The sequence below is a fragment of the Hevea brasiliensis genome, chromosome 10, assembly GCF_030052815.1.
Source record: "Hevea brasiliensis isolate MT/VB/25A 57/8 chromosome 10, ASM3005281v1, whole genome shotgun sequence".
Classification (NCBI taxonomy): domain Eukaryota; kingdom Viridiplantae; phylum Streptophyta; class Magnoliopsida; order Malpighiales; family Euphorbiaceae; genus Hevea; species Hevea brasiliensis.
Window position 1 is genome coordinate 14,204,737 of NC_079502.1, and position 21,638 is coordinate 14,226,374.

The following is a 21,638-nucleotide window of genomic DNA, read 5'->3' on the forward strand; positions in this document are numbered from 1 at the left end:
TTATAAATTCATTTAAGATCTTATAAATATTCAATAGACAAATTTTCAAACATACGAAATAATTTAAAACTCAAAATAATAATTTGTATGTATATAAATATTGATCGGTTTAATCAATGAAGTTGGTACAAATAATAAAAGATTGTATATTTCTTAAATAAGGTCAAGCATTCGATCTTTGTAAATGAAGAAAATTTTCACTGGGAGCACTTTACCTTATAATGGACATTTTACCTTATAATGGACATTTACGAGTAGGATTAGACTTGACCTAATAAATTAGGAGATATCTACGATTTATTAAAAAAATTGATTTATTTAATTCGATTTAAAAATTAAATAAATTAAAATTTATAGCAAATAAAATTATATCGAATTGAAACCTAATAACAATTAATTTAAAAAAAAATATTCAATTTAGTTCGTTTTATTAATTTTTTTTCTTAAAAAATAAACTAAATCAAATAAATTGAAATTTTTTAAATAAAAAACTAAACTAATTTACCAAAGAATAATGGAATTTCAAAATTAAATTAGTTCTATGTGTTTTTTTTTGCTTGAATCAAATTCTGCTTGCCCATAATATATATTTTATTTTATATTAATTTAATAGATAGATGAATATATATATATATATATATATATATAAAATTATATTAAAATTTATTACAATTTATATACTTAAATGAGTTAAGAATCATAGTAATCTGTTTCATAAATTTGTTGATGTTAGATTTGAAAATTTTGATATGGTTAATTAAATCAAAAAGAGACAAAATAATAATAAAGTTCTGAGCAGACAGAAGATTACATATTGATGGGCCAAATTTACATGATCATATAATTATTATAATTGATAAAAATTCATAAATTAAATTTTTATTAAACAATAATAAACATTAATTTATTTTTTTTATAAATTATACATTTTATTAATTTTAAATATTAAAAAAAAAAAAAGGAAACCTTAACAAAGAAGATATGCACTATACCCAAGTCAGCTTATTCACTTCATACGCTCAACATAACACTTAAAAATGTTAAGGGGAAAATTTTAGATAAAAAGTTATCAGAATACAAAATAAAATATAAAAAGTATGGAGACTTTATTTTCCCTCATTATTTTTCAGAGTATTTTTTTTATTCCTTTTTATATGTTTATTCTTAAAAATTTTAATTTTTAAAATATTTTAAATAAATATTCACATATTATTATTATTATTATTATTTGCATAATCACATTTAAATTCCATAAATTTATCATATTTTTAATTTTTATTATTAACAATATTATTTTAGAATCAATATATTATAATTATAATATGTTTAATTTTTTTAAAAAAAAAAATTGAGGGGGCCATGGACTACTTATATGCTTTAATTCTGAAATAGAAGTAATATTAATGTATCTAATTTAAAAAAAAAAAAAATTGTGGGAAAGGCCCCAATTCCATTTTGTGTCCGCCCTGATTTTAATTGAAATTAATTTCTTTAATTTAATTAAAAATAAATTTATATAAAAATTTCAATAGAATTCTCATAAAATTATATTTAATTTTTTAAAATAAAATTTTAAAATTAAAAAAAATAAATCTTTATTCTAAATTTAAAAATTTAAAAGAAAAATAATTAACAGGGATTATAGTCGTACACAGGTACTTCAAAACTAGTTAAGTAGCATAACTTAAAAATTATCACCAAGAACTGTTGCTACGTCAAGTTCTGTACTGTGCTCCATAAATTAAAAGCCCCCCATCGAATTTTTTCGGCATTTATTACCATTAATTTCTTGTTTTATCTTCTTCCATCAAGAATCCAAGATTCTCTTTCCATTAAAAAAAGAAAATTCAAGATCCTCTTATATTTATATCGAAGTCCATTTTCCATATCTAGCATTGATTTTAATTATTTCTCAATCAGGCACCACACAGTGCCTGGCTAGCCTTCAGGAGAAGAAAATATGGGAAACATGCATATTCTTCTTCTGCATCTATTATTATCTCTGCTACTTGTTCATGAAACCTTAGCCAAAATTCCAGCAATCATAGTGTTTGGAGATTCATCTGTTGATGCTGGAAACAACAACTTGATTTCCACTGTTCTCAAGAGTAATTTCCAGCCTTATGGCCGAGATTTCGAAGGTGGTCGTCCAACCGGACGCTTCTCCAATGGTCGTATCCCTCCTGACTTCATTTCTCAAGCTTTTGGTCTCAAGCCAGCAATTCCTGCTTACTTAGATCCCTTGTATACTATATCAGATTTTGCTACTGGTGTTTGCTTTGCCTCTGCTGGAACTGGCTATGACAATGCTACTTCCAATGTCCTCGTGAGTCTCTTAAATTTTACTCCAGAAAAATTTTGAACATTGCATAAATACACTCTTGCACATAGGAATAGCAGTAAATCTTTGTGGTTTTGCACATGCAGAATGTGATACCCTTGTGGAAGGAGCTCGAGTACTACAAGGATTACCAGAACAAACTGAGAGCCTATGTTGGAAACAATAAGGCAAAGGAGATACTGAGTGAGTCGTTGTATTTGATGAGCTTAGGAACAAATGATTTCCTAGAAAATTACTACACATTTCCAACAAGAAGAGTTCAATTCAATGTCGAGCAATATCAGGATTTTCTTGTTAAACATGCTGGAGATTTCATTACCAAACTCTACGATCTTGGAGCTAGGAAGATTTCACTGACTGGGCTTCCTCCAATGGGGTGTTTGCCATTAGAGAGGACTACAAATTTCATTGGTCTACATGATTGTTCAGAGGAATACAATCATGTAGCTTTGGAATTCAATGGGAAGTTGGAGGGCTTAGCTTCAAAGCTTAACAAAGAGCTTCCTGGACTCAAGATATTGTTCACAAAAAGTGTTTATGACATTTTCTATGATATCATCAGAAGACCTTCTCTATACGGTAAGCTCTACTTAATCAGTGCTTAATTATGGCAATCTTATTACATATATACTTGTTCTTTCTTTATAATTTTTGTTCATATATCCTTTCCTTGTAGACAAATTAAAATTTTCATGCACGTTGGAAGAGCTTACTTAGACGTGATCACGGACTCAAGACACAAACATGCATTATGTTGAGAGAATTTCTCCTCCTAAATTAACTAAAATGACATTTCATTACAAGCAGTTAAAATTAACAGAAAATTTAGCGGACCAGACATATTGAATAATTCCTCCTACTGGTTAGTTCTTAGATTATCCTAAATCTTACATCTATAGGTGATAATTGCAAATAATAGATGGGTTGTTATAAATATATTGGCTTCATTTGAAAGAAATTTTTTACAAGAAAAAAATTTAATTAAACTCTCATATAATTATACTTAATTTCTATTTTTATGAAAATAAATTGTTTTAAATTAAAAGAATTGAATTCTTTCATTTTAAATATAAAAATTAATAAAATAAGTCAATTGAATTGAATTATAGTAAAATTTTACATATTCTATGATTTAGGATATTATTTTTTTTGGGTAGGTGCTGTTTTTGGTGAGGGGGTGAAGGGAAAGAGGAGCATATATAGGTTAGGGATGAAATTGAATTAAATTCCACATTGAAATTAAGTAATTGAGCAAGTCTAGAAATTTACTAATTCATAAGAAATAAGATTCTATACTCATTTAATGTGAAGTGTCTCTTTCTATAGCCATAAAACTGTAAAAGAAAAATCAATGCATGTAATATCTCACTGTCTATAACTCTTATTATGTTGAGAGTTTAAATCTTATCGATCACCATAAAGTAATTTGTAAGCTTCACTTTAATGAGATTGTTAGAATGCCCTAATTTAGGATTGAAAATTTTCTCTTCACTTAAATTTTATCTCACCAAACACACACATATATATATATAAAAGAAAAAAAAAAAGTTTGAGTGGACTATCCTTATATCATGAGGTTCAATAAAAATCCCTCCTGGGGCAGAAAATTAAGAAATGCAGAAATTGATAGAGACCAAAGATGCATGGCATTAAAGCTGGAAGCCAATTAATGTTCCCTTTGTTAGGCAGGAGGGAGGGGTCCAATAGCTAATTAGGGCTAGGCTTTGCCACCTATATTCATAAAGACCCACACCAATTTAACAAGGATTGGTGCAACTTGTGAGAGCAATGCATGCATACGTATGTGGCATTTAAGGTTCTCACAGGAGGGTAAATTATTATTTTTTGATAGTTTATGGTTATGGGTGTGTTGATGATTGGCAGGATTTGAGGTGACAGAAATGGCATGTTGTGCAACAGGAACATTTGAAATGAGCTACCTCTGCAATGAACGATCAATTTCATGCCTAGATGCCAATAAATATGTATTTTGGGATGCCTTCCATCCCACTGAAAAAACAAATCAAATTATCTCTAATCATGTCATCCCTACACTTCTTGCTGAGTTTCACTGAACTCTGAACTACCACTACTACTACTGGTTCTGTCTTTCTTAATTTAATATATACATTTATTAATATCTAGATTTTAGACTCTTGTAGCAATATGCATTATTATCATTATTATTATTATATAATGCCCCATTTCATTTAAGTTTCGAAATAAAAATTAAAATAAATATTTTTCTTAATTTGATTCAATAAAAAATTAATATTTGATTCCTTTTAATTTGAGGTGAACGGCAATCGAAATCAATATAATTTCACATTTAAAATTTATTTAATTTTACTATTTAAAATAACTTAAATATTAAAACAATAATTTTTTTTTTTTAAATTGTTCAATTGTTAAATCAAATGCTTAAGATAATAATATATTTGTGAAATTGTTTGACTGGCAAACTAAAATTTAGTTTTGTCCACTCCAAAACTGAAATTGATTAACATATGTAGGATGAAATTATAACTAATATTTCTTGTTAGCATAATTAGGGAAAATGTAACTAAAAATAATAATAATGATATTAACCTATAAAAAATTATAATATCATGATTTTTAATATTTTTAGAAACTAAATATAATAATAATTTTCTTGACTGCAATAGAAGTAAACTCGTATATAAAAATTACAGTAACATAATTTTAATAATATAACTTTTAATAATTTTAAGGACGGATGATAAATATAAGTTATCTAATCATTAAAATTCATTAAACTTTAAAATTATGATATAAATTATTTAATTTTTTTATGTTTTATTATATCTATAACAAAAATTAAAATTGAAAGTAGACAATAATCTTATAAAATAGTTTTAGGCATTTAAAAATACATAAAACTATAATAATTTTTTTTATTTAGAAGTAAAAGATAAAACTACAAAAAAAAAACAAAAAAATTAAATATAAATACAAAATTATTAATTTTATTCTCAAATTTCACAAATAAATTTTATTTTTTAGCCCTTCACTTTTTTTTTTTAAATTTTATTCAACTCTTTTTAATTTTATTTCTCTTTTCTATTAATTGGGATTAAAAAGATAAATTAAAAGCAACTTTAAATATTTGTTTTTAGAGTAAGAAGAGAAAAAAATTAAAATATTTTTCATTATTTTATTTAAATCAAAATTTAAGGGGCATATATTAAATTTTATAAAAAAAAATTTACAAATTTAATATTTTTAAATTAATAATTTTTTTTAAATGAGGCAATTGTCCCTTGGCTAAAGCGTAGCTTCGCCTAGAGGTGAGTATTCAGTTCAAACCTAACCGAATCAAATCATGAAAATTGAATTACATATTTTAGAAACCAAACTGAATCAAAATGGATGAAAAATTGAACCGAACAGAACCGCTCTATTTTGGTTCATTCGGTTCAAATCGATCGGTTTTTATTTTTTATTATTTTTTAATTTAAACTTGATTTTCAAGTTATTTGGTTTGATTTTGACATTAGTTTGAATCTAATAATCATTAATCAATGAAATTAAACAATTTATATATATATATATATAAAATTACATATAATTCATAAATTCTCTATAAAAATAAATTAATTCAAAAATCAATAAAACTATTCGATTGAGTTCGGTTTAATTGATTTTTTTCTCTTTAAAATCAAACCGAAATAACCGAAATTTTTATAATATAGAATTGAATCGAACCAAATTATCTTAAAAACTGAACCAAATTACGAAATTAAGGCTATTTGATTCGATTTATTTAGTTTGAACCGAATAATGCTCACCCTTAACTTTTCCGCTTACTAGTGATTTCTCAAAACATAAAAACGTTGGATTTTAAGTTGAGTCTCACTTAAAATTAATTATATTAAAAAAATTATTATATCATGTTTTTATTTTTAATATTATAAAAAAATTTTGAGATATATTATTTTTAAATAATTTTATTTTCATCTTTATAAAAATATTATAATATTCTTTGAGTTTATTATAAAAAATCTCACGAAATTATTTTATAACAAATTTTAATTTTATATTTTTAAATTTAGAAATTCTAATCTATAGTTATTAATAGTTTTTTATTTTTCTAATTACTGATTATAAAGTGATAAATTTTTATTGTATTTAGTTCCTAATATTTTAAATTAAAACATATTTTCATTTTAGAAATTTAAATTTAAATATTTAAATCATTATATCATAAAATATTTTATATTTTATTATTAATAATATGATATTAAATTATATAAAATATATTAATTAAGATATTTCCATTGTTAGTTCTTATTCTCTTAATTAAGGCTGCGCACAGTTCCTAAAGAAATTCTAACTGAATCGAAGAATTGAAGTGAATTGAACCGGAATCAAACTAAATAGAAATTATTTTACAGTTTTAGTTCAGTTTTTGTTCTTTATTAAGAACTGAATCAAAACCAGACTAAAATTGAATCCAGTAGAAACCTAGCCGAAAAATTGATTTTATACATACATATATTTTTATATATTTTAAATGTATTACATATTTTTAATAAAATTATTTATATTATATGCAATTAAGATAGTTATATATAATTTAATTTATTATTAATTATAAGTATATATATGTAACATAATATTAATTTTTATTATTTTAATTATAAATAAATTATTGTTACAGTTATTAATTATCTTATTAAATCACTTTTTATCATGTAGTATACTTTCTTGCTAAAAATTAGATAATTGAAAAATATGTGTAAGATAGTATAATATATTTATTAAAATATATATATTATGAAGTAAGTTAATTTATGTATGTATTGTTTTATAGAATTGAATTATAACTCACTCAAAATGTAATCCGAATAAAATATTTTGTGAGGTATGTGATCATAGTGGAGACCATAGGCTAAAATAATATTTAAGAGTCAGTGTTAATAATTAAATTCATTAAGTTTAAGATTATATTAGTTATCTTATTTTTAATTTAAAAAAGTTTTAATTATAATCTATAAAATTTTTATAAATAACATCTACTATATTAAAATTAAATTTATTTTAATATTTATTGTTGTGAATCAAAGTTTAAATTAGTAAAAATTATTTATTATCCAACAAAATTTTAACTTCAAATAATTGAATAAAAATATAATAAAGAATTTTTCTAAAATAAAAAATTACATAATTTTGTACTCTTGATTTAGGTTACTTTAATCGTAAATTATATTATACTTATTGATTTGTTATTATTTTATAATTTGAATGAAAATATTATATGACTTATTATGTATAAGATGAAGCACTTATCACCGTATCAAAAGTTTAAGTTTTTAATGGAGATATAACTCTAACCCCCTTTTAGCGTAGCAGCCCAAGTGCTATAGGTCGAAGGATTTTGGTAGGATGCTAGTCTATTGAGTTATCTCTACTCAGTGCCAACAATCTACTCCAACATCTGCCAGAGATTCAAACTTATGACTTTGACTTTGATACCAATTACATGATCGAGCACTGTCAAAAGCTTCAATTTTTAACAAAAGTATAATTTTAATCCCTTATAACATAATAGTCCAAGTACCATAGGTTGAAGGGGGTAAGATGATGGTCTTTTGAGTCATTCTCACTCAATGCGAATATTATAAATATTTAGTATTTTCTTATATTTTTATGTGAGAATTATTAATTTAATTTTATTATTTTTCTTAAGTAAGTTATTATGTTTATATTATTTTATTGATATTTTATTTTGATATTGATATTGTTATTTTAAAATTTTTATTATTATTTTTATTAATATTTTAATGTTAAAAATATATAATTATTTTTATTTTTTTTAAATATAATAATATTATAATTTTAAGTATAGGAATCAATGACTGAATCAAATTGAAGCTGAAATTAAAACTAGAACTGTAATATAACCGAAAACACTTAAAATCTAATTAGAATTGAAACTGAAATTTAATTTTTTAATTTTTAATCGTTTGTTAAAAGTAAATTAAATTAAATTACTTTTAAAATCATAAAATTTTATATTTAAATTTTAATTAAATTTCAATGAATAAAAATAATAAATGATTTCTCAGGGAGAATCTGCAAACAAATTATAAGGAGCCCAGACCGAGTGAAGTGAACAACACATTCTAGAAGGCGCGTTATTTGGGCTATGAACTCACTTTTCTGAGAATTCTCGAATACCAAAATATTCCCACTTTGAAAAACGCCCAAACACAACTTAAACGAGAGAACCAGAGCAAAAGCATCCCCCCTATTAAACACAATGAATAATCTCTACAAGAAAGGCAAAGTTCACCCCTCTCCGCCGTCCCTCACCCCCCACTTATCACTGCTTCCAGCAACAATTCTCACCCTCGCAGCTGCTCTCTCCGACCAAGACAAACAAGTCTTGGCCTACCTTATCTCCTGCTGCGGAACTTCCACCTCCACCTCCACCTCCAACTCCAACTCCAGCAGCTGCATCGGTCACCGGGAAACTACTATGACGACTGATGATAATCATTTTGGCAATGATGGCGGCGGCGGGGACCATGATCCTGCGTTTGAATGTAACTGTTTTAGTTGTTACATGAGTTTTTGGGCGCGTTGGGACACTTCACCCAACCGTCAAGTGATACACGAAATCATTGAAGCTTACGAGGAAGGGTTGCTCCAGAAGAAGAAGAGTCTGAAGAAAAAGAAGAAGAAGGAGAAAGGTAAGCGAGTGTGCGATGAGTCAAAAGAGAATATTGAAGAGATGGTGTTGAAGGAGGAGTTGGAATCGGCGGAGAAGAATTCGTCTGTTCAGATTGAAGATGTTCAGGTAGAATCGGAGAAAGGCACTGTGAGGAAGATTACGAGCTTCATTGGAGAGAAAATTTGGGGAATGTGGAGCAGGGATTAACTAATTTCTTTTTCTTTTTTTTTTAATTAATAATTAATTTTCTTAATGGGAATTGGATTGATTTGAATTCCATGGAGCTCTTGTGGATTTTTTTCTTTTTATTTTCTCATTTTCTCTCCATTTTCAGCCATGGAAATGAAATCAAATTCTTGTACGGTAACTTTAAAGTATTAAAAAAATATTTAATTTTCCCCTTTTAATTTTCTTAGATATTTTTTTCAAATATTATTTTTTAATAAATTATTTAAATTCAAAAAATAATAATATTTCGACTCTTTTTATAATATGAAATGTAAAAACGTATGTACATGGAAATCACTTAATAATAATTTATATTCAAAGTTTCTCAAATTTATTTTAATGGAAACTAAATAAATCAGACTTTATATTATAAAAATTATTAAAATTAGAATAAATAAATAATATAATTATAGTATTAAAAACTGAGAATGGCATCTTAACGTATTGTACATGCCTAGAAAGTGTCAAAGGTCAATATTCTTCAGTTTTAATGAACAGCAAAAAGCACACATTCAGAGTTGGACTTCTTCTAACTCTTATATATATATATATATATATATATATATATATATTTATATATTTATATAATCCCGCACTTGCATGAAAATGCAATATTTTAGGTTATGTTGTATAATTAGTGTGTGTTATTTAATTATAATCAAATAATTAAATTTAATTAATAAAATTTAATTATTTTAATAAAATAATTTAATTTAATTCAATTTTTAATTAATAATAATGAAAATTTTTAATTTTAAATTATCAATTCAATTATCTTTATTTAGTAATTAAACTAATCAAAATAAATAAATTTTTATTAATTAATATAATTATTATTTTTATAATTTTATAATATATTTAACTTATCATTATTATTTTATTAATATTTTATTGAATAGTTAATATATATATATATATATATTATTTTATCAAATATTTTTTATTTTGATAAATTTTGGTTTTCTCTCAATTTTAATTCGATTTAGTTAATATTTTTCAAAGTTAGAAAATAATTTGATTAATTAAAAATTTAGTTCGGCTACATTCGATAAAATTGAACGCTCACTCCTAATTATAACCAATGTAATCAAATATTTTATTAAACTCAATAAAAAATTATTATATTATATATTACATTATAATTTTCCAAACATGGCATTAGCTCTTAAAGGCTAAGGGCACACTTTCAATTGTTGATTTGTCCAAATAGGGTGTGTGTCTCTACTTGGAAGCTTCAAACAAAAATTATAGTATTTACGATGCAAACCCTTGAGATGGTAAGTAAACCAGCATTAAATAATGGATGTTAATCATTTTGTAATCCGTTGAGAGTCAACATAAGCCTAAATTAGCATTTATAGCATGTTTAGTTATTTTAAATTATAATAATGCACTATAATTGCATTAAATTAATGTGATGGAGCCCAATAAATATTGTATATATGATATCCATCTTTCATTGAAGTGGCAATGAGTCAAGATTGGTGATTTTTTAGATGAAAAAGAGCTTGAAATGGGAGTAACTTATTTTAAAGGATTATGATGGAGAGATCAAATAGATTTAAATTTAATGTAGATTAAAGGATTTTCAGTAATATAAAATGTCTTATTTATCCTTTATATTTTTTGAGGTAAAATTTATTAACGTTCTTTGCTCTTTTCTCCGTCAACAATTTCGATTTAATTATATTCCTTTTTTAGCAAACAATAACAAATTATGTTTTCATTTTTAAGATAAAAAAAAAAAATCAAACTTTTTCTTTACACTTATTTTCTTTATACACAGTATAGGAGACATATATAATTATTTAAATTTTAATAACATATATTTAATATTAAATTTTAATTTTGAAAAATTATTTTAATTTTACTTTATTGAAGCTTCAAAGAGTACAATCCACGTGCATTTTTCCTTAGTCAATATTTGTGAATTGTAGGAAAACAATTTTTCCTTAGCCAATATATATATATGTTTTAACTCAACACCAGTTGAACCATATGTATTATATAAAGTGTGTGAGGTATAATATAATAAATTTTTCATCCTTTAATTTGACTAGTTTAATTAAAAAAAAAATTAACTGGTTAATGTTAGGATTAATTATAATTAAATCAAATGATTCGTCTCACCTTTAATTTTAATTCTTGACTTTAATTAAATTTAATTATTTATTTTTTAGATAAAATGATTTTAATTTAAAATAAAAAAATATTTATTATTCAATTTAAAACAAATTTAAATTTGATTTACAATACGAAATCAAATTAGACTGTGACAGATGAATTTATAGTTGTTTGGTTTGAGTGAATAGGGTGAATTTATACGAAATCAATTAAATATATATTTTATTTAATTAAATTAATTGAGTATGTGACATGTCACATTGTTCATATATATTTGAGTCAATTACAAAAATTGTCATTTAATTGATTCAATTAATATATCTTTGAGTCAATTGAATTAATTTGAGTATTTGACATGTCATATTGATAATAAATTTTAGTCAATTAAATTTTTAATTAAATCAATCGATTATATGTAATATCACATTGATCATATATATTTGAGTCAATTACAAAAATGATCATTTAGTTGATTCTATTTAATGTATATAATTGAGTTAATTGAATCAATTTAAGTATGTGACATATTACATTGATCATATATTAATTGAGTCAATTGAATCATACTGATTACGTACAACATCACATTGATCATATATATTTGAGTCATTTACAAAAATTATAGTTCAATTAATTCAAATGAATATATATTTGAATCAATTTGAGCATATAATATATCACATTGATTATATATTTTAACCAGTTGAGCGTTTAATTGAATCAATTGAATTAATTAATTATATATAATGTCACATTAATAATATATATTTGAGTTGATTGCAAAAATTATCATTTAATAAATTCAATTGAATATATATTTAAATCAATTGAATCAATTTGAATATATAACATATCACATTGATGATATATTTTAGTCAATTGATCCATTATTTGAGTTAATTGAATCAATTGATTATGCGCAATGTTACATTGATCATATATATTTGAATTTATTGAATTATTCTAAGTATGCGGCATGTAATATTGATCATATATTTTAGTAAATTGAGCTTTTAATTGAGTAAATTGAGCTTTTAATTGAGTAAATTGAATCAATTGATTATGTATAATATCACATTGAGTAAATTGAATCAATTGATTATATACAATGTCACATTGATCATATATATTTTGTGTCAATTGTGACAATTATCATTCAAATGATTCAATTGAATATATATTTTAGTTAATTGAATTAATAGAGTATGTGACATGTCACATTGATAAGATATTTTAGTCAATTGGAACTTTAATTGAGTTAATTGAATCAATTAATTATATGTAATATCACAATATTCATATATATTTGGTTCAATTATGACAATTATCATTTAAATAATTCAATTGAATATATATTTTAATCAATTGATTCAATTGAACTTATGAAATATCATATTGATCATACATTTTAGTGAATTGAGCTTTTAATTGAGTTAATTAAGTAAAAATATATAATTTATTTTTATGAAATGATTTTTTTTTAATTAAGTCAATTGAATTTATTTAAAATTATAATATTAATTAATTATTGATTATCATATATACATTAATCGAGTCAATTTAATTCATTTATATTATTAATTTAGTTGAGCCAATTTAATCAATTTAAATTCAGATTGATCAATTGTTAAAATATAATAAAGTAACATATTGTATTGTTTTTTAATGTTAATTGACACATTTAAATAAAAATATATTATTTATATTTATCTTTAAGTCTTTTTTAATTTACATAAATATTTTTTCCAAGTGTATAATCTTAATTAAAAAAAATTGTTGTGTTATTACAAAAAAGAGGAGAGAGAGTAAATGAGACTTATAAGTTGTAACTTGTATTGAAATTTATAGTTACAATAAATAAAATATACACAATTTAAAATTCAAATTTTCATTCTCTACATTTTTCCATGAGAATATTTTAAAGGGTATTCCAGTAAAGTGACTTAATTTTGATACATGGTGTAACATTCTCACTTTAGCTATTTCGTATTTTCTACTGTTTCGGTAACCAATGTCGGTCCGGACAGCTAGAATATCTGAAATTATAATTAGACTAGAGTGAGGAGTTATAAATAAATCAAATAATGATTAGAAAAATTAAGGAAAATTTTTAGAAATGAAAGACACTAAGGTTAAATAAGTCGTAGCCCCAGCGATGAGTGACCCTGACGGGAAGTGACAGTGAAGGCCGTTAGCAACCCTAGACCCAGGGGAAAACTTCATAAAATAATTTTTGAGATTTCAGGGAAGGATTATTGGGGTCTCAATAACAATAAAATACTAAGAAAACACAAGAAAAATTTAATCAATTGGTACACATAATTTTAGCTTGTTAAGCCAAACGAAGGGTATTTTGGTCATTTCGTCTTTAAAGATGATTTTTGACCAACTTATTCAATTAAGTACATAAATTATATGATATCAAATATGAATAAACATTGCTAAAAATGAAATTAAAAGTGAGTAATAAAGAAAAGAAAAGAATAAAGATAAATTGATTTATTAGGTAAGCATGAGGTCATTAAAAACCTTTGGCCAATCAAAATTCAACAAAATCATTTATAATTCATTAAAAAGAAGAAGAAGAAGTCAAAGTTGGAAAGAAAGCCATCAGCCATCCTCACCTCTTCCTTGGCCGAACCTTATTCCACTCTCTCTCTTCTCCATTTTCATGGTTACCAAGCTTCATTTCCTTAGTTTCCTTTCAACAAAACCCTAAGTTTCTAACACAAAACCTTAATTTTTCATCTTAGTGAAGCTTTTTGGAGCAAAAAGAAGTAAAAAAGAAGAGCTTTTGCAAGCTTGGAATTGACTCCATTCAAGGTTAGTGACCAAACTCTTCCTTTCCCTTTAAATTCATGTTGAGAGAGTGGAATTAAGTGGAAATTTACAAGAAAATTGAATAAAAATTATGTGTATTCCTCCCCCAAAATTTTGGCAGCCTTGGACTTAGTAGGGTATTGAAGATTTCTTTGAATTAAAATGGTATCATAGCTGCCCTTAACACTAACCTCATGATTAGAATAATGAAATGTAAGTTAATGTATGAATTGAAATGGTAGAGTTAGGGTTTGGACACAAATTTGAGATTTTATTCATGAGCTATGAAAGAAAGTTCTAATGGTCAATTAGTGACCATTTGGCTATGTGTGATTAAGAAATGAAGTGATTTGTTCCATGGGAATTGAAGTTAGGTATGCTACCCATGGTGACCTGCAGGACTGGGTGTGAGTCCAGAAGATTTGGGCAGCTATAATTGGAGTTGTGTAGGTTCAATTGGTACAGGGCCAATTGGACATGAAACTAGATACGTAATGGCACAACTTTGATGAAGAAACCCTGCCCAGAAAACCAAACCAAGTTAACCTAAAAACTACCCTAATCTGGGTAACCAACATGCTATCCCTGAAAAATGACCAAATGAATAATATTAGTTCAAATGGTCATAACTCAGTGTAAAAAAGTCCAATTAACCTGAAATTTATATCAATGAAAAGCTTAGATAATTTAGAACAACTTTCATGAAGAACACCAAACCAAATTCTGACCATAACCCATCTAAATTGCTAATCAAAGTCAGGGTATCAAAACTGCCAGAATCATTTTTGCCCAGAAATTCTAGGTAGATGCCAATCTGGCCAGTCCTAAAGAAAGTAGCATAATTTGAGGTAGAAAACTCCAAATGGAGTGATTTAAAAAGGGAATTAAAGAAGACACATAAGGGAATAACTTTGATTAAGAACATTTGATAGAATTCTTATTGTATATTTGCCTAATGAAACAATGAACTCTAGCACCCAAAACTGAAATTTTTGATTTATTTTCCATTGGTTTTAAGTATTGATTGGCAACAAATGCCAACACTTTTGCGAACCAAAATGTGGTATCTTGGTGGACTTAGGTTCAACAAATCTATTATAAATTAAAAAGTCAACCTTTGAGTGAAAATAGTCAAGTGAATAGTGACTTCTACATTACAAAAATAAATAATTAAATCATTAACTATGTAAAATGCCCTAGTATGCCTAGAATGATTGGTTTGGATAGGTTGGCATGCCAATAGGGTTCTATTAGCAGTACTGCATATGCCTTTGTGTCATTTTGTGTTTTATGGCCTTATGTTCCATTCTGTGATATAATAGTCTTTGGCTATTTTGATTGAATTTACTATACTTGGATTTCATGCCTAATAATTATTACAGCTTATTAGCTGTTCTGTTGTACACTGGGAGATAAAATGTGACTGATGGTGTGATGGCCCAAGGTACTTGGTACCCAGTGCCAGTTTACCCGTTTATCTAGTCCAGTCGATTAGTATAGGTTACTTGGGCAATCAAAATAAATCTTACCAAATTTTAATCAAATAATACTACAATAATTATCAGAAACTTAGTCTACATAAAATGTCAGCATATATTCTGCACATCCATTTTATTTTAGCTATTTTATTTTATATTGGCACCACTAAGCAGAATTGCTTAGCGCGTCGCTTTTGCCACGCGTAGATACTGGAGACATAGTTGGGGAGCCCAGCAAACCTCAGATCGGGTGATTAGTCAGATCTGCGCAGAGTCTAGAGTCACCTCATATCTGCAGTGCACTTGGTAGGATATTAGGTTTTTGGAATGTATTTTTTTACTTTGCATTTTGTACTAGCTCTTAATTGTAATTACAAACTCATGAAATCATATGATAATGTAAATATATGAAATTACATGTTATTGTAATTATCAGTATATTTTGTTGAAAAATAAAATGTTGGGGAGTTATTCATGAAATTGATTTGAAATGTGATATGAACCAAATTTTAAAAATTGTGTTCAAATTTGGAAATTGAGTTGATATGTATGTATATTCGAGTTCTGGATTTGAAAACCTTATTGGAAGTGTTTTTTTAACAGGTTCAGAAGAACTGTTTTTTCAATTTACAGCCGGCAGTCTGCCGGATTTTCTATAAAAATTTACGAAAAATTCAGATTAATCAAATTTATAAATAAATGATATAATTGGTAAAATTTTGTACTTGGTGAGTAATAAATAAATGAATTAAGAAGGGTAAATTGTTATGGAATAAGATATGGTGCTCTGGCATACTGTGTGGCATATCTTACTCGGCTTTACTCTACTACACTGTAGACGGATAAGAGGTGTCACATTTAGTGGTATCAGAGCATCGGTTTAGGTGTTTCTGGGCCTAGATAGAGTGCATACCATTGTATTGCATTTGTAAGTGTTGAAGTGACACTTATGCAGATATGTTTTTTTTTCTTATTTTGATTAAGATATGGATCCTACTTCTAAAAGAGCAGTTGATGAAGAGGTGGAGGGTCGTGCTCCACCAAGGGCTGAATCGGGAGGCAGGGGAGAACCTGCTCCACCAGCAGCTGAGGCACCTACCCAACCTCAGTTTGCATTATTTCAGCAAATGACTGAATTTTACTAGCAAATGATGGGGGCAATTCCACCACCATAACCACAGCCATAACCTCCGCCAGCACCACAGAAGTCCCATCTGGAAAAATTGCAAAAACATGGGGTTATAGATTTCTTTGGAAAGAAGGAGGATGACCCCATGTAGCTAAAAATTAGCTGGATCGAACTAGAAGAGTGTTGAAACAGCTTCATTACACCCCCAAGCAGAACCTGGAGGGTGTTGTGTCCCTACTTCAAGATGATGCATACTAGTGGTGGGACACAGTATCCAGTGAGGTGCAGCCAGATTAGATCACCTAGAATTTCTTCCTCACAGAGTTAAAGAAGAAGCATGTCAGTAAAGTGTATCTAGAAGAGAGAATAAGAGAATTTATTAGTCTGAGACAGAGGCAGCTATCAGTGGTAGAATATGAGCGTGAATTTGTCAGACTGAGCCGGTATGGGAGAGAGATAGTCCCTACAGAGGCTGAGAGGTGCAGAAGGTTTGAAGAAGGGCTAAATGACAGTATTAAGGTCATGATAACAGCATTAGAGATTACGGATTTTGGCAAATTAGTTGATGATGCATTGAAAGTAGAAAGAGTCAGAATAAATGAGCAGAACAGAAGGGAAAGACAGTAGAAGAGGGGTCTAGGTCAGTCCAGTTCATTCTCTGCTCCCAGTAAGAAGTTTAAGGGTCCTCTTGCTCAGAGCTCGGGTCAGCCTCAAGGTTAGGGTCAGTCCCAGGGGCCCAGACCACAGTTCACACTTAGGAGAGGCCAGTCCACTCCATCTGTGGGCAGCTCTCCAGGGACGGTGTTTAAGAGACCAGCCCCAGCATCTTTTGCCTGTCCATACTGCCAGAAGTGGCATAAGGGGGAGTGTTGGCGAGTGACTGGTGCTTGCTTATGATGCAAGTCTACAGAACATCATATCAGAAACTGTCTGAAGAGGACTGCTACAACTGCCCCAACATAAGCAGATAGGCCTGCATTGACACCTCAAAGGGGTAGAAAGTCTGATAAATCTGAGGCGGCTAGTCCATCACAGAGGCCTACATTTGAGTCAGCCAAGAGGCCAGAGGCCAGAGTACCTGCCAGAGCTTATGCCATGAGAGCCCAGGAGGAGCAAGATGCTCCAGATGTCATCAGGGGTACGTTTTTCCTCTACACTTTACCTGTGCATGCATTGGTGGATCCAGGATCTACCCATTCATATATCTGCATCAAGCTACCCGTAGAGGGGGGAGTTTCAGTAGAGGAGAGTGACCAAGACATTCTGATCACAAATCCACTAGGCCACAGTGTGGTAGTGAATAAGGTGTATAAAGGTTGTCCGTTGAGGATTCAGAGGTATGAATTCTCGACAGACCTAATTGAATTGCCCTTCCACGAGTTTAACATGATTTTGGGAATGGACTGGTTGTCATGTCATCAGGCAATAGTTGATTGTAAACTGAAGAGGATTTCCCTGAAAACTCCTGAGGGTAATGAGATTTCATTTGTGGGTGAAAGGACAGATTTCCTATCCAATGTCATCTCAGCCACAGTTGCAAGAAGATTGATGAGAAAAGGCTGTGAAGCCTACCTAGCGCACGTGGTTGATACTAGGCAGGCTAAGCCAGACCTGTGTGATATACCCACAGTAAGAGACTTCCCAGATGTGTTTCCTGAAGAATTGCCTAGTTTACCACCAGAAAGAGAAGTTGAATTTGCTATTGAGGTAATGCTGGGTACAGTACCAATTTCTATTACTCCTTATAGGATGGCACCCACTAAATTGAAGGAGCTGAAAATCCAGTTGCAGGAGTTACTAGATAAGGGGTTCATATGCCCCAGTGTGTCATCATGGGGAGCTCCGGTACTGTTTGTGAAGAAGAAGGATGGAACCTTAAGATTGTGCATTGATTACCGGCAGTTGAACAAAGTAATTATGAAGAATAAATATCTGTTGCCCAGAATTGATGATCTGTTTGATCAGTTGAAGGGAGCTAGCATATTTTCAAAAATTAATATCAGATCAGGGTATCATCAGTTGAGGGTAAAGGATGTAAATGTGTCTAAAACTGCATTCAAAACCTGGTAAGGGTATTATGAATTCCTAGTGATGCCGTTTGGGTTAACAAATGCACCAGCAGCATTCATGGACCTTATGAACCGTATTTTCCATCCATATGTAGATCGGTTTGTAGTGGTCTTTATTGATGATATTCTAGTGTATTCCAAGACCGGGGAAGAACACGATGAACATTTGAGGATTGTTCTACAAACCCTGCGAGAAAAGAAGCTGTATGCTAAGCTGTCCAAGTGTGACTTCTGGATGAGTGAGATCTCCTTCCTTAGACACATAGTATCAACTGAGGGGATTAGAGTGGATCCCAATAAGATAGAAGCAGTGATGGAATGAAAGCCTCCCAGAAATACAACTGAGGTCAGAAGTTTCTTGGGGCTAGCTGGGTATTACAGAAGATTTGTGAAGGCGTTCTCTCTCATAGCTGCTCCAATGACCAAGTTGTTATACAAGAATGTGAAATTTGGTTGGAACGACAAGTGCCAAGCCAGTTTGAGAGGCTGAAGGCTATGTTGATAGAGGCAACTGTGTTAACATAGCCAGTGACGGGAAAGGACTTTGTGGTTTACAGTGATGTCTCGCATAATGGGTTAGGCTGTGTATTGATGCAAGAGGGGAAAGTAGTCGCCTATGCTTCCAGGCAGTTAAGGCCACATGAATAGAACTACCCTACTCATGATCTAGAGCTAGCAGCAATTATCTTCGCACTGAAGATATGGAGGCATTATTTGTATGGTGAAAAGTGCTACATCTATACAGACCACAAAAGTCTAAAATACTTGTCAACCCAGCAGGAGCTCAACCTTAGACAGAGGCGATAGATTGAGTTCCTAAGGGACTATGATTATGTGATAGACTACCATCCTGGAAAGGCAAATGTAGTTGCTAATGCCTTGAGCAGGAAGTCCATCACAGCTTTAAGATCACTAAATGCCCATCTGTCCCTAGCTTAAGATGGAGCTATTTTGGCTAAGTTACAAGTGAAGCCAAACCTGCTACAGTAGATAAAAGATGGGCAGAAGGCAAATGAAAAATTAATTGCTATTGTAGGTAAAATCTCAGAGGAGAAAGAAAATGATTATGAGGTGAAAGCAGATGGGTGTCTGTACTACAAAGGGAGAGTGTGTGTACCAGATGATAGGGAATTGAAGACCAGTATTCTGAAAGAGGCACATACTAGTGTTTATGCTATGCACCCGAGAAGTACAAAAATGTATAACAATTTGAAGCCTCATTATTGGTGGCCTGGTATGAAGAAGGATATAGCTGACTATGTTACTAAGTGCTTAACATGTCAGCAAGTTAAAGCAGAATATTAAGTTCCATCAGGATTGCTACAGCTTATAAGCATACCTGAATGGAAATGGGATCGGATCACTATGGATTTTGTCAGTGGTCTACCTTTCAACCAGAAGCAGCATGATGCAATATGGGTGATAGTGGATAGATTGACAAAGTCAGCACATTTTCTACCTGTTAGAACTGACTACTCACTGGAGAAGTTAGCAGAGCTGTATATTAGTGAAATAGTTAGACTGCACGAAATTCCACTTTCCATCATATCTGATTGAGACCCAAGGTTTACATCGAGATTTTGAAAAAAGTTGCAAGAAGCCTTGGGCACACAACTCCACTTTAGCACGGCTTTTCATCCTCAGACGGATGGACAGTCGGAACGAGTAATCCAGGTAAACCTAAAAACTAACTGAATTCTTACAAATAATAAATTGAAATGATAGTAACAATGTGAATTATGTGATAGGATCTTGAGGATATGCTGAGGAGTTGTGTCATTGAGTTTGAGGGGAGTTGGGATAGATATCTCCCACTGGCAGAATTCGCATATAACAATAGCTACCAAGCTAGCATTCAAATGGCCCCGTATAAAGCACTGTATGGGAGAAAGGGTAGAACCCAAGTATGTTGGACTGAATTGGGCGAAGATAAGCTGGTAGGACTAGACCAAGTGAAACAGACTGAGGAAAAAGTAAAGTTAATCAAAACTAATTTGAAAGTTACCTCAGACAGAAATCTTAAGCTGACTTGAAGAAAAAAGAGATAGAGTATGCAGTTGGCGATAAAGTGTTTCTTAAAGTCTCACCGTGGAAGAAGGTACTGAGGTTTGGAAGAAAGGGTAAGTTAAGCCCTAGGTTCATTGGCCCATATGAAGTTATTGAACGTGTGGGGCCAGTGGCCTATCAGTTAGCTTTACCACTAGAACTGGGTAAGATCCATAATTTATTCCATGTTTCTATGCTAAGAAGATATCGCTCAGACCCTTCACATGTTATCTCCATGGAAGAGATTGAAATTCAACCGGACTTGACATATGTAGAAGAACTCATACGGATCCTAGCTCGGGAAGTGAAGGAACTGAGAAATAAACAAATTCCACTGGTGAAAGTACTTTGGAGGCACCATAATACCGAGAAGGCAACTTGGGAAAGTGAAGAGACGATGAGGCAGCAGTTCCCTCAACTGTTTGTATCAGGTAAATTTCAAGGATGAAATTTTTATTAGAGAGGAAGAGCTGTAACATCCTCACTTTAGCTAGTCCGTATGTTCTACTGTTCTGGTGACCAATGTCAGTCCGGGCAGCTAGAATATCTAGAATTGTAATTAGACTAGAGTGAAAAGTTATAAATAAACTAAATAATGATCAGAAAAATTAAGGAAAATTTTTAGAAATGAAAGGCACTAAGGTTAAATGAGCCATAGCCCCAGCGATGAGTGACCCTAACGGGAAGTGATGGTGAAGGCCGTTAG

General features: G+C 29.4%; 2 protein-coding genes across 2 annotated transcripts; both read left to right on the forward strand.

The window, feature by feature from the left end:
* Positions 1 to 1,876: 1,876 nt before the first annotated feature.
* On the forward strand, positions 1,877 to 4,506 carry LOC110653076 (GDSL esterase/lipase At2g42990). Its single transcript, XM_058129200.1, has 3 exons — positions 1,877 to 2,326; positions 2,428 to 2,920; positions 4,226 to 4,506. The coding sequence occupies exons 1-3, from the start codon at positions 1,961 to 1,963 to the stop codon at positions 4,414 to 4,416; spliced, it is 1,050 nt and encodes a 349-aa protein (XP_057985183.1). The 5' UTR covers positions 1,877 to 1,960; the 3' UTR covers positions 4,417 to 4,506.
* A 4,118-nt stretch (positions 4,507 to 8,624) lies between these two features.
* LOC131169329 (uncharacterized) lies at positions 8,625 to 9,245 on the forward strand. Its single transcript, XM_058128543.1, has one exon. The coding sequence runs from the start codon at positions 8,625 to 8,627 to the stop codon at positions 9,243 to 9,245; it is 621 nt and encodes a 206-aa protein (XP_057984526.1).
* The last annotated feature ends 12,393 nt before the right edge of the window (positions 9,246 to 21,638 follow it).

Bases quoted from the DNA above. Each gene is read 5' to 3' on its own strand.
- LOC110653076 (XM_058129200.1), top strand. From the start codon at position 1,961: ATGGGAAACATGCATATTCTTCTTCTGCATCTATTATTATCTCTGCTA. The intron at 2,327-2,427 runs GTGAGTCTCTTA...TTGCACATGCAG, and splicing joins ATGCTACTTCCAATGTCCTC to AATGTGATACCCTTGTGGAA. The intron at 2,921-4,225 runs GTAAGCTCTACT...GATGATTGGCAG, and splicing joins CAGAAGACCTTCTCTATACG to GATTTGAGGTGACAGAAATG.
- LOC131169329 (XM_058128543.1), top strand. From the start codon at position 8,625: ATGAATAATCTCTACAAGAAAGGCAAAGTTCACCCCTCTCCGCCGTCC.